A 13,980-nucleotide genomic window follows, 5' to 3' on the forward strand; every position below is an offset into this window, starting at 1 on the left:
GGCTGTGCGACATGCTCCCAGCTCCCTCAGACTCTGTCTGGTGTACCTTTCCATACGTGACTGTGCCTGCATGACAGTCTGAAACATAGCTGAGGTTGACAGAGCTCTTTGGGCATGTCAGCCAGAGGCAGTACGCCCACGGATGCTCCCACGAGAACCCATGGGCAACTGTCTGTGTGGTACCTTCGGAGGACCCTGCCCATGGCTGCTGTGTGGGGACGCATGTGCCACAGGTACCACATTACCCTGGTCTATGCCCACTGTATCCTGTCCATCACCTAGGGACAATGATGAAAAAGGATGTACAGGCAGGATGAATGTGCACAATGATGGGGTTGACAGCTGTGTACTGTCAATTGGCTGACCAATGGCAGACCCTGACACACCTTCCTGTACCATTACAAAAATATCATCATTACCAGTAGCCGTGGCACAGGATTCAGGTTCCCTGCTGCAGGTCACCAGAGCAGCCCCAGAACCTGTGGGAGGAAGACAGGAAACACAGTTTACAGTCTCCAGACATTGTTACCAGTGATGCACTTATACACACATGCACACATGCACACATGGACACAGGCACACATGCACACATGGACACAGGCACACATGCACACATGGACACAGGCACACATGCAGACATGCACACGTGGACACATGCACAAAGGCATACATGCACACATGCACACATGCACACAGACACACATGCACACATGCACACATGCAGACATGCACACGTGGACACATGCACACATGGACACATGCACACATGGCCACATGCACACATGCACACGTGGTCACATGCACACATGGGCACATGCACACACGCACACGTGGTCATGTGTACACGTGCACACATGCACACATGCACACGTGGACACAGGCACACATGCACACATGCACAGATGCACACGTGGACACAGGCACACCTGCACACATGCACACATGGGCACAGGCATACCTGCATACATGCACACATGCACACCCCACAGTATACACACAGAGCACTACTGAGTTACACTGCTGTTACTAGCATTATCAGGACTATTATAGGTTATGTTAAACACACTCACCAGCATGGATGGCCTGCCTTGCTGTAACCCTGGAGGGACCTGCAGAAATGATGAGATTAATGTCAGTGGGCACAACTGTGCCATTGATATTGCATATGATATAGTGTACAGAACAGTCAAGTGTACATATGGCATATTACCTGCACGCTCCATGTCGTGCTGCTGTGTGGAACCAGCCTCCATCATAATGCAGGTGTACTGCTGTTGGTGTTCCGGGGCTGGAGCCACAACACTTAGGAGTAGCCCCTCCAGTCTGGTGAGGGGGGATGTGTGGCCACCCCACCTCCTGTGGTGACCTGTTGCCTGTGGATATCTGATGCACGCTGACGGACACTTCGGATTAAATCACTGCAGTGATGTTGTACCTGCTCATATGTCCTGTTATGCATGCCAATATCATTTACCCTACGGACAAGGTCTTGCCACAGTGCGGCCCTCTCCTGCTGATTCTGACTGGTGCGGGAAAACAGGATGTCATACTCCTGCACCAGGCTCTGGTGGATCTCCTCATCTTCCGCCACAGAGTAGGCGGGGTTATGCTGTTGCGCTATCTCCCTGGAAGAGAACACAGACAGGATATCAGCAGACCATGTCAGCAATATATGGCACACATACTATACATGATACTCATGTGTAGTGATATACTACTACTCTTGTATGTTACATGTGTGTGTGTCGTGGTGGATACACAGGTACATGGCCAGATATCAGTGCTCAGCCAACACCTGTGCAACAATACCTGCCACATTCCACACAACATAGTAGCATGCCCCATCGGTCAGCACACACTGACAGGTGCAATGCACAACCTCACTCTCGGGGTTCATCCCAAGGTACTATATGTGGGACACTGCCCACTACTGTGATGTGGACAGAAGTTACTCGGCCTGGATATACATATCCCACAACCACCACCACCACAGTAGACTACTTTGATATGTATGTGATTAGACAGTTAGTCACTTGCTGGGACTGAGATGGTATCCATGCAGCACACTGGGCCAGTGGAAGCCACAAGCCACACTGCTGACCCCTTTGCAGATGCTTACCATGGACATGCCACAGATTGCATGAAACTAGCACACACATTTCTAACCCAGACCCTATGCACAAAGGTTAGGCATCCTGTCCAGTGGACCCCAGACAGAGGCAGATTGTATAACAATAGCAGGAGGCTACTGCAGGGCAGAGCACATTCACATTAAAGGAAGGCATCTGTGGTCAGCACTGGTACTATGCTACGGTCCGTCATAACAATGGCCATGGCCTACTCTGGGAGGGAAATGGACATAAACACTATGGATGACCACAAGGCCTTCTTCAGTTATGTTACACATATGGACCACATGCCTCAGATATGCTCTGTCTTAATATACACCTACTTAACATTCACCAAACACACGGATATTGGCAACAATCTTGCAGACATGTTCGGTGCATGTATCCCCCCTCCTTCTCCCCCACCAGTTGAAATATTTATCACAGCTGGATGTAACCCCTCTATCATCTCACATGTCCAGGTGAGGGCCACCCTCAGCAGAGAAGAACACACAGCATCACTGTGACCTCGTGGTATCCCTGGATGTGTGCTACCGGCACTACGAGAGGACATACTACTGCATATAATACTGATAATTTATCTTGGCCGTACTACAGGATATGTACCTGGACAGTGGCATACAGCAACAGTGGTCCCACACCACTAAGGGGGCACCTTGACTGACCCTGGGAATTACCACATCATATGCATAATGGGCCTGGTCTGCTAAGCTATGGAATTATGCAGTATGGGATGCATATGCAGTGATATCGGGTACCTGCAGACACTTGTTCTCAGCCAGTGTGCCTTTGGGATGGGCTGATCCTGCCTTTTGAACCTGGCTGTCCTTTCAAAGCAGTCACTACAGCCATTGCTGGGCCAACACATAGACAACTGGTGCCAGGATCATGGCCTAAGACTGATTGACATGTAATGTATGGTCATCCCCTTTTGGTGGAACTACATACACACAACATATCACATGGAGATACCTATGGATACAGACCTATGACACATTTGGAGGGTTCACAGTATGCACACTATTAACCTGCTACTTTACATTAACTTTGTTTGTTGCAGCTGGTTGCATTACCACTGCTTCTGCTTGCTGCTGCTACTGTCAGTGCTGACAGCTTCGGGTGACAGAGTCACAGTGTATAATTATTATTATTTTTTTTTGCTCTCTCTCTCTCTCTCTCTCTCACTTCTCACCCTCCCTCTTTCTGCTTACAGACAATGCAATGAATGTATTGCATGTGGGGAGTGTTAGCACTGGATGCTTTTGTAGGTATCTGCATAGGTCTATGTGATGGCCTCTGCACCAATTGCAAGCCAGCATTTGCTAATTGCATACAGCCAGTTGTGTACTGATTGCAGTTCTCACTGTGATTTCAGGTCAGTGCTATAAAAGGGTATGTGGGATAGGCGTTGCCCTTTCAGATTGTGAGGGCGGGGACCATGCTGGTATGCTGTGGACAGTGTTCTGTGAGTGTAAAGGTTAGTATCTCTCTCATGATTCAGGCTGTGTTGTATATTCACATTTCTCCATTCCTCTCTCATGTTCCCTGTAGCAAGTGTGTATGCACAATGACTCCTACAACTATATATATATATATATATATATATATATATATATATATATATATATATATATATATATGTACATATACATACATTTATATATGTACTTTAACTTACCTTATTATCTACAAGCTACCAACTAGCATGGCTGTTTCTGTTCACACACTACTATTATGGAAATCCAGTAGTTTTGACAGTAATTCTACATGACATGCTTTGTGTACTACACATCCTATATTCCCTTTACATTCATCCCTACTATTACATGTCATATTTATTTTAGCACAATGTTTTTGTATAAGAGTCTTGGCTTAGTGGTAGGTCATACAGACTAGTGTTTCCAAGGTCCTGGATTCGGGACTGACAGTGGGATTTTATTTTGCTTTTGAACTGAGTACAGGACCTGAAGGATGCACCATAAGCTGTATGTTTCAATAAAAACTCATGAACTCCACGAAACAAACAGATAAAATCCAACGTTTAATTGCTAAACACAGGAAAAACAGACTGCAGTTAGGTAAGCGCTTTCACGTTTGTTACAACGCTTCTTCAGACATCAACAGGCAGTCAAAAAATTTTTTGTTTAAATAGTTACAACAATTTTCCAGTTTCACAGCATGTTTCGTTTAGTTCAGCAATCTTAAATGAAGGTTTTACCGGTTATAGTGGAATGTAATGTTCAATAGCATTCAGCTCAGAGAACACATGGTCACAACATAAGGCTGGTTGAGAGTAGGTTGGTTATGTGAAGGTTGTTTGAAGAAAATATCGGCTTTGTAGACAAAGGCAGATGATTATATGACACGAGGACATTACAGGTAATGCTGTGAAACTGGATTCCAATGGATTTTGCTTGGGCTTATGAACGGTGCTTAGCAATTTGGTTTGAGACTTTTGAAGACATCTTGATACTGTTGAGCCAAGGCATATAAGAAATTGTGATTTGAACAGAGAGTAACAAGAATGGATGACATTTTCACCCAGTGTCGAGAAGGGAATGCTGTAGCAGTGAGATTATGGCTAGACAATACGGAGAATGACTTGAATCAAGGGTAGTGATGTCACTGTTGCTGTCACTATTTAAACAAAAAATTGTTTGACTGCCTGTTGATGTCTGAAGAAGCGTTGTAACAAACGTGAAAGCGCTTACCTAACTGCAGTCCGTTTTTCCTGTTTTTAGCAATTAAACGTTGGATTTTATCTGTTTGTTTCATGGAGTTCGTGAGTTTTTATTGAAACATACAGCTTATGGTGCATCCTTCAGATATTTATGTTTTTGTCTGGACTCTGCTATACTGAAGGTGCTTCACCTAGCAGTATTTGTTTTTCATTTTTGAGTACAGGACCTGTCAATCAAAGTGACTAAGGCACTTTTAAGCAGTTGTAACCGGGTTAGCGCTGGTTTGCACGGAGCTCACACATGCGCACTGGCGGTTAGCTCCACGCACACACGCGCACACCCGCTTACAACCGCTTAACGGTGCTTACTCTGGCGCACACCCGCGCTATTTTCTTTGAAAGAAAAGAAAATGGGGAGACAGGAAAGTGGTGAAAAAGGGGTCACAAAGAGGGTAAGACAGTAGGGAAACAAGCTTGGGATGTGCAGGAGGGATGTAGGTAAGGCCCATAGCTGCCCATTTCTTCATCAGCAACAGCTGTGCGTATGCATGTAATTTGGTGTGACATTTGAAACCTTCCACCCCTGAGAGAGGTGTCAGGACAACAATAATACTTGTTGTACAGCCAATTGTAATTGATAGATTCCATGTCCAGCAGACATGTGTGCAGAATGGGCAGCTATGTATGGGGCGTAATTTTTTTGTGGGTACAGAGTGCCTTTTTTTTTTTTTCAGGTGAGAGTGGTATGTCAGGTGAAGGAAGTTGTTACAGCTGAGGAGGTAGGTTGGGTAGGTAAACAGACATGACAAACAAGACGCATACAGGGGCGGTGTATGACACGTGTGGGGGCGTTACACAATTGACGGGGACAGAGGTTTGGATATCCAGAGCCCATGAGCCCACAGATGGCAACAGTGGAACTGATATCCCCACCCATAGGCAGTTGCCACTGTTCCTTCACTGCCCAGGACTGGGCTGTGCTGGGGGCTGTGTAGGCCGGGCAAGAGGCATGCCCGTTAGTTGCACCACCCGTGCCTCGAGCTGGCGTAGGGGCTCGAGAACAGAGTCCCGAATCTCCCTACGCACCACAGTCCGGATGCTACGGAGGGTGACTGGTGGTTCTACTCTGGCCCACTTGCAGTGGGGGGGGCGAGCCCCATCCCCTGCAGCGCTTCTACCCACAGGTGGCACAGGGCCACCGGAGGAGGGTCTGGACTCGGCACTAGTGCCAGGTGCACTCGCCAGCTGAGGTGGGAGAGGTGGGTCCACTGGAACCCGCCTTCCCTGTTGTCCTATGTTTTGCATTATGTCATGACAGTTTGGGTTAGTGACATATAATACCATTCACAATTAGTTGTAACAGCATGCATTAGTATTCCCATTAACCAAACACCCAGATATTCACACCATTGAACAGCGTGCATAACACATGCATAATTTGAACAGAAATACACAGTCCAACAACATGCAGGGTTAATTGATGGCAACAGGCCATCAGGTGTGGATGTATGAACAGGGCAGATGCATCAACGGACATGCAAATATATATGACCCAACAGGACAAACGTCCAGGGTTGTTAATTGTGATTGCACATACCATTTTCACGTGGAATGGGTTATATGTGGTTATAGGGTGGGGTAAAGAAAATAATATTAACACCTTCGAATAACAATACATATGCTGTACATTTCTAATAGCTACAGTTATATACACACTACTGTTCTAACTACAGTTTCCTATATGATAACTATTTCAATTTGGTGATAGGACTGTTACTGCAACATCAATATACATTTTATTGTTCTTCATACACATTCATATCTAGCTTTGTTCAGCTACATCATCCTGCTACATTTGCTTTATATAGCTGTAGACAAGTGTGGATGTTTGGTATATCAGACAATCATCCTATCTGCATATTGCAGACTGAGAGCAACATATGCAGATTGTGGATACACATTCCAGATGCAGCAACACTTTGAACACATTTCGCTGTTTGGTTTTGAATCTCACATGCATTTCATTCTGTCTTAACTGCAGTATACTTTATTCAGGGGTTATTTTTACTGTATTGCTGGATTCATGACACTTTCTCACACTCTCTCACTTGCTTTTATTTTACTATTCAGGATGGTACTTACCTCTAGGCTTTATTGACATGTTTTACCTGTAGTTATTACAATCCTTTCCAGCAGTCTCACTTATGTCATGTTTCAGTATTTCAACAGGGATATATTTCACACATGTGATTTCATCATCTTCTGCAGCTATACTTTTCAGCCTGCTGCAGGTTGTGTACTATTTTCTTACAGGTAGGGCATTTTTATTTCAGAATATATGTCAGACAGTTTCATATTTCAGTTTAACTTACAGGCTGAAACACACTTTTGTAATCAAGCAATACTTGCAGACACTTTCACACTGTTACTTGCACATTTTATTCCTTACTGACTACACTGCACTCTTTTGCTGACTGTCATACTTTTATATTTCTTTACAGTTACTGGTAGTGGATTACTGACCTGCCTGGTGGCGCAACCGCACCAGCCTATCGCCATAGGCTCTGCAGTTCGCAGAACGGACACCTGCAGCTGTAGTATAAATTAAGTAATATTGGAATACACATCTCCATAATATCAGCAAGTTTAATTTCTTACATACATAATTAAATGTAACTTTCTCAGTAGTGGGGCGTTGGGTGTTTGCCGGGCCTCCTGGATCCAAAGGTTCAGGTGGTCCTGCTTGCGTCTCTTCAGGTCCGCATGGTGGTGATGTACCTGCTCACCAGTCCTTGGAATCCCTGTGGCACTGGTGAGATCATGAACCAACCGGTCCCACGCCTCGGCCCTGTATGCTCCCCAGCGGACCTGGCCCTGCATGAGTTGGGCCTCATGATTATGGACTAGGAGCCACACCATGTACCTGGACTACTCAACACCCCATCTCTGTGCTCGAAAGCAACTACCATCTCCTACTCCTGTCATTCTGCCTGCAGGTCAGTTCTACAATCGTTTATGCTGTGTATTCCGCCTATGGGGCTTATATAGTCCGTTTTTCCCACACATATCTGTGATTGGCCATTTTGGAATTGTATCAACTTCAGTAAACCTGCATTGTCATGCTCCAGTTTGTATTCATTCCTATATATTAGCTATTATTGCATTTAAAAGCACTGCTGTCATGGATTAGTGGTTCTGTACCTTGACTATGGTGTATAGTATCCGGGGTTCAAACCTGGCCACTGCTTTTTATATTTTATGACTGTCTAGGCAGGCTAGGGGGTTTGTCTGTGTAAAGGCAGTTTTGTTACAGCTTGCTCAACGTTGCCCGCCGGTTAGCTTGTTTGCGCGGTGCACAGCTCCGTGCAAACGGGGTTCGCTGGCTTACGCCTCATTTGGCTGTCAGCACACATAGTATGCTCAGCTCAGCAAGGGGCACACAGTTTGAGTGTGTTAAATCAATGCTCAGCTACGGGCACTCATTTTGCACTTGTTAAACCACTGCTCACCTACGGGCAGATGCACTCACCTTGTTAAACTAGCTCAGCTATAGGCACATCTGGCATTTTTTTATTGTTTTGTTACCTCACATTTCTTCCAAATAAATGGACTATTTCATTACATTTTATATAAAATGTGATTTTATATGTGTACATGTTTGTCAGGGACTTGTTTCATGCTTATTTTGCTAAAAATAAAAGTTGGAGGTGTGGGGGCTCGAACCATGAATGCCTGTTTTGCAGCTGACATCTCTACCGCTACGCTATTGCTACATGGTTTACTTTCCATATTTAATTCTTATATGCTTTCCCACTGACTGCTAACTGTAGCTGAGCTACGGGCACGCCCGCGCAAACGAGCGCACTCATGGTAAAACATTTTTACAATTTAAAAAAAATATATAACATGTTTATTTATATATTTTCTGTTCATAGTCTGTGGGGGCATGTGTTGTGTTGTGTTTATTCACATTTCCATGGACTGTCGTGGGTGTTTACTTTGGGCACTTTTACTCTTCTTGGGGCGTGTCCGCTTACAGGGCTTGGTCTACGGACACGCCGACTACTGTCTTACACGGACCGTGTTAGACTTAGGTGTGATTCAGCATGCTCTCATGAATATGCTGAGCATGCTGACATCATTCCGTTTAACTGCAGCCTCCGTGTAAGAGTTATAATTCTTACACGGAGGCTTCGTGAATCCTGCCCATAGTAAAGGTGCTGGCATTTACATTCAACAAAAAGTTCACCCCTTTATCACATCAGGTCACTTCTGATGAAATTTTCCCTATGATTCCTTTACCTGATATTACAAAAGAAGTCGTCACTGCACTCTCTAAAGCTAGAGACACAGCATCTATGAAACCTGATGGAATCCCAGGGTGCCTTGTAAATTGCTCAACCATGGTCTAGCACACCAATTCAGTTCTCTATTTAAGCACAGTCTCCAGGCAGGCTTTGCTCCAGTAGAGTGAAGGAAAGCAATAATTATACCGTTGCACAGGGCTGGGCCATTAATAGACCCAGGAAACTACTGACCCATATGGCTGACTAGACTGATATGCAAGGAGAATCAGGAAGCTGAAACCCCTTTTTAAACTCATTTGCATCTGAAAGGCTAATGGTACAGTGGTTAAGATATATGCCTTTCAAGCACAAGGTGCAGGGTTTGATTCTCACCACTGGCAAGAACTTAACTGATTGAAGATGTATATTTTTATTGCCCTGAGAGGGATTGAGACCAGATAGCGAAGCGGTTAAGGTGTTCGCCTCCCATGCACAAGGTACAAGGTTTGATCCTGACCTCCGGCCAATGCATTATCTCCGGCCATTGCATTATCTACTTGTGTTTCTGTGGGGGTCTTTCCCCCAAATCATGCTGAATGTTTCCATCTGTAATTCACCCATTAATGGAACCCATTTAAAAGGTGAGAATGAACAAGATAATACTCAGTGCTCAATTACCCCAAGACAAGTAGAGGAAGAAACAGACTTAGACGAAGAAAAATGGCAGCACCTCAAAACAGGATGTGGGATGACTACAGAAAAAACATGTGGCCAAGCAAGTGATAGAAATAAGGTACTTAAAAAGAGGTGACTGAGGAAGTAAAGGAAAGGATGAGTGCAGGACTAAGTGGGACATGGAAAAGACAAACTAGGCGTCGAAGGCATACTGGATGGCTTAGAAGGAGGCTAAGAATGGAGTTCTACTTGCTTCTAGAAATGACCTCAGTGCTTGGCAAAAAGAAACAATCAGGCTGCAAGACAAAGACAGAAAGACAAAGTTAGACATGCTTCATATCACCAGGCCCACCAGGAAACAAGGGACATAGAAAAACATGGAAACTTTACTGCCTTATGATGAGAGTAGAGAAGGAGTATTGGTCAGGCTAGACTCATTTGTGCTACTCCATGTCCAGCCTGACCAATGGCAAAGTCTCCCACCATGCCATTGCTAGTTCCAGGATCCCCTCTGAGTACAATGAGAAACACTCAGTATACCTGAAGGTACAGGGAGGGCATTCAGCCCAACACAGGACTGATGGCGGATATAGCAGGATCGGAATCATAAACAGACTATGCAACAGAAGGCAGATATTTCTGTCTAAAACTAACCAGGAGAGTGCTCAACGGAAAATAATCCCACATCAGTATCAACAGTCAAATCAGGAAACTAGTCAAGTCTGCAAAAGCTAAATGGGAGACTAAAATAGATTTCTATGCAAAGGATAACTGTAAACTATTTTTAGTTATGTCAGAAATCCTAAGGGAAACACTCAAAAACGTGCTGAGCTGGCTGAAGAAGACAGTGCTAACATTCACCTAAAAGACATAGTAAAGGTGCTGGCATTTACATTCAACAAAAAGTTCACCCCTTTATCACATCAGGTCACTTCTGATGAAATTTTCCCTATGATTCCTTTACCTGATATTACAAAAGAAGTCGTCACTGCACTCTCTAAAGCTAGAGACACAGCATCTATGAAACCTGATGGAATCCCAGGGTGCCTTGTAAATTGCTCAACCATGGTCTAGCACACCAATTCAGTTCTCTATTTAAGCACAGTCTCCAGGCAGGCTTTGCTCCAGTAGAGTGAAGGAAAGCAATAATTATACCGTTGCACAGGGCTGGGCCATTAATAGACCCAGGAAACTACTGACCCATATGGCTGACTAGACTGATATGCAAGGAGAATCATGAAGCTGAAACCCCTTTTTTTTAAACTCATTTGCATCTGAAAGGCTAGTGGTACAGTGGTCAAGATATATGCCTTTCAAGCACAAGGTGCAGGGTTTGATTCTCACCACTGGCAAGAACTTAACTGATTGAAGATGTATATTTTTATTGCCCTGAGAGGGATTGAGACCAGATAGCGAAGCGGTTAAGGTGTTCGCCTCCCATGCACAAGGTACAAGGTTTGATCCTGACCTCCGGCCAATGCATTATCTCCGGCCATTGCATTATCTACTTGTGTTTCTGTGGGGGTCTTTCCCCCAAATCATGCTGAATGTTTCCATCTGTAATTCACCCATTAATGGAACCCATTTAAAAGGTGAGAATGAACAAGATAATACTCAGTGCTCAATTACCCCAAGACAAGTAGAGGAAGAAACAGACTTAGACGAAGAAAAATGGCAGCACCTCAAAACAGGATGTGGGATGACTACAGAAAAAACATGTGGCCAAGCAAGTGATAGAAATAAGGTACTTAAAAAGAGGTGACTGAGGAAGTAAAGGAAAGGATGAGTGCAGGACTAAGTGGGACATGGAAAAGACAAACTAGGCGTCGAAGGCATACTGGATGGCTTAGAAGGAGGCTAAGAATGGAGTTCTACTTGCTTCTAGAAATGACCTCAGTGCTTGGCAAAAAGAAACAATCAGGCTGCAAGACAAAGACAGAAAGACAAAGTTAGACATGCTTCATATCACCAGGCCCACCAGGAAACAAGGGACATAGAAAAACATGGAAACTTTACTGCCTTATGATGAGAGTAGAGAAGGAGTATTGGTCAGGCTAGACTCATTTGTGCTACTCCATGTCCAGCCTGACCAATGGCAAAGTCTCCCACCATGCCATTGCTAGTTCCAGGATCCCCTCTGAGTACAATGAGAAACACTCAGTATACCTGAAGGTACAGGGAGGGCATTCAGCCCAACACAGGACTGATGGCGGATATAGCAGGATCGGAATCATAAACAGACTATGCAACAGAAGGCAGATATTTCTGTCTAAAACTAACCAGGAGAGTGCTCAACGGAAAATAATCCCACATCAGTATCAACAGTCAAATCAGGAAACTAGTCAAGTCTGCAAAAGCTAAATGGGAGACTAAAATAGATTTCTATGCAAAGGATAACTGTAAACTATTTTTAGTTATGTCAGAAATCCTAAGGGAAACACTCAAAAACGTGCTGAGCTGGCTGAAGAAGACAGTGCTAACATTCACCTAAAAGACATAGTAAAGGTGCTGGCATTTACATTCAACAAAAAGTTCACCCCTTTATCACATCAGGTCACTTCTGATGAAATTTTCCCTATGATTCCTTTACCTGATATTACAAAAGAAGTCGTCACTGCACTCTCTAAAGCTAGAGACACAGCATCTATGAAACCTGATGGAATCCCAGGGTGCCTTGTAAATTGCTCAACCATGGTCTAGCACACCAATTCAGTTCTCTATTTAAGCACAGTCTCCAGGCAGGCTTTGCTCCAGTAGAGTGAAGGAAAGCAATAATTATACCGTTGCACAGGGCTGGGCCATTAATAGACCCAGGAAACTACTGACCCATATGGCTGACTAGACTGATATGCAAGGAGAATCAGGAAGCTGAAACCCCTTTTTTTTAAACTCATTTGCATCTGAAAGGCTAATGGTACAGTGGTTAAGATATATGCCTTTCAAGCACAAGGTGCAGGGTTTGATTCTCACCACTGGCAAGAACTTAACTGATTGAAGATGTATATTTTTATTGCCCTGAGAGGGATTGAGACCAGATAGCGAAGCGGTTAAGGTGTTCGCCTCCCATGCACAAGGTACAAGGTTTGATCCTGACCTCCGGCCAATGCATTATCTCCGGCCATTGCATTATCTACTTGTGTTTCTGTGGGGGTCTTTCCCCCAAATCATGCTGAATGTTTCCATCTGTAATTCACCCATTAATGGAACCCATTTAAAAGGTGAGAATGAACAAGATAATACTCAGTGCTCAATTACCCCAAGACAAGTAGAGGAAGAAACAGACTTAGACGAAGAAAAATGGCAGCACCTCAAAACAGGATGTGGGATGACTACAGAAAAAACATGTGGCCAAGCAAGTGATAGAAATAAGGTACTTAAAAAGAGGTGAGGTGACTGAGGAAGTAAAGGAAAGGATGAGTGCAGGACTAAGTGGGACATGGAAAAGACAAACTAGGCGTCGAAGGCATACTGGATGGCTTAGAAGGAGGCTAAGAATGGAGTTCTACTTGCTTCTAGAAATGACCTCAGTGCTTGGCAAAAAGAAACAATCAGGCTGCAAGACAAAGACAGAAAGACAAAGTTAGACATGCTTCATATCACCAGGCCCACCAGGAAACAAGGGACATAGAAAAACATGGAAACTTTACTGCCTTATGATGAGAGTAGAGAAGGAGTATTGGTCAGGCTAGACTCATTTGTGCTACTCCATGTCCAGCCTGACCAATGGCAAAGTCTCCCACCATGCCATTGCTAGTTCCAGGATCCCCTCTGAGTACAATGAGAAACACTCAGTATACCTGAAGGTACAGGGAGGGCATTCAGCCCAACACAGGACTGATGGCGGATATAGCAGGATCGGAATCATAAACAGACTATGCAACAGAAGGCAGATATTTCTGTCTAAAACTAACCAGGAGAGTGCTCAACGGAAAATAATCCCACATCAGTATCAACAGTCAAATCAGGAAACTAGTCAAGTCTGCAAAAGCTAAATGGGAGACTAAAATAGATTTCTATGCAAAGGATAACTGTAAACTATTTTTAGTTATGTCAGAAATCCTAAGGGAAACACTCAAAAACGTGCTGAGCTGGCTGAAGAAGACAGTGCTAACATTCACCTAAAAGACATAGTAAAGGTGCTGGCATTTACATTCAACAAAAAGTTCACCCCTTTATCACATCAGGTCACTTCTGATGAAATTTTCCCTAT

The 13,980-nt window shown here is 44.2% G+C and overlaps 1 protein-coding gene across 1 annotated transcript in view; it reads left to right on the forward strand.

The window, feature by feature from the left end:
• Window positions 1-4,512: 4,512 nt before the first annotated feature.
• Window positions 4,513-13,980, forward strand: part of ILK (integrin linked kinase) — a 307,235-nt gene continuing 297,767 nt past the window's right edge. Inside the window, exon 1 of the mRNA XM_044072783.1 lies at window positions 4,513-4,742. Coding sequence (XP_043928718.1) covers window positions 4,654-4,742 — 89 coding nt within the window. The 5' untranslated portion in view covers window positions 4,513-4,653. The remainder of the gene's footprint in view (window positions 4,743-13,980) is intronic.

Source organism: Protopterus annectens, chromosome 5.part1, assembly GCF_019279795.1.
Source record: "Protopterus annectens isolate FY-2018-M chromosome 5.part1, PAN1.0, whole genome shotgun sequence".
Taxonomy (NCBI): Eukaryota; Metazoa; Chordata; order Ceratodontiformes; family Protopteridae; genus Protopterus; species Protopterus annectens.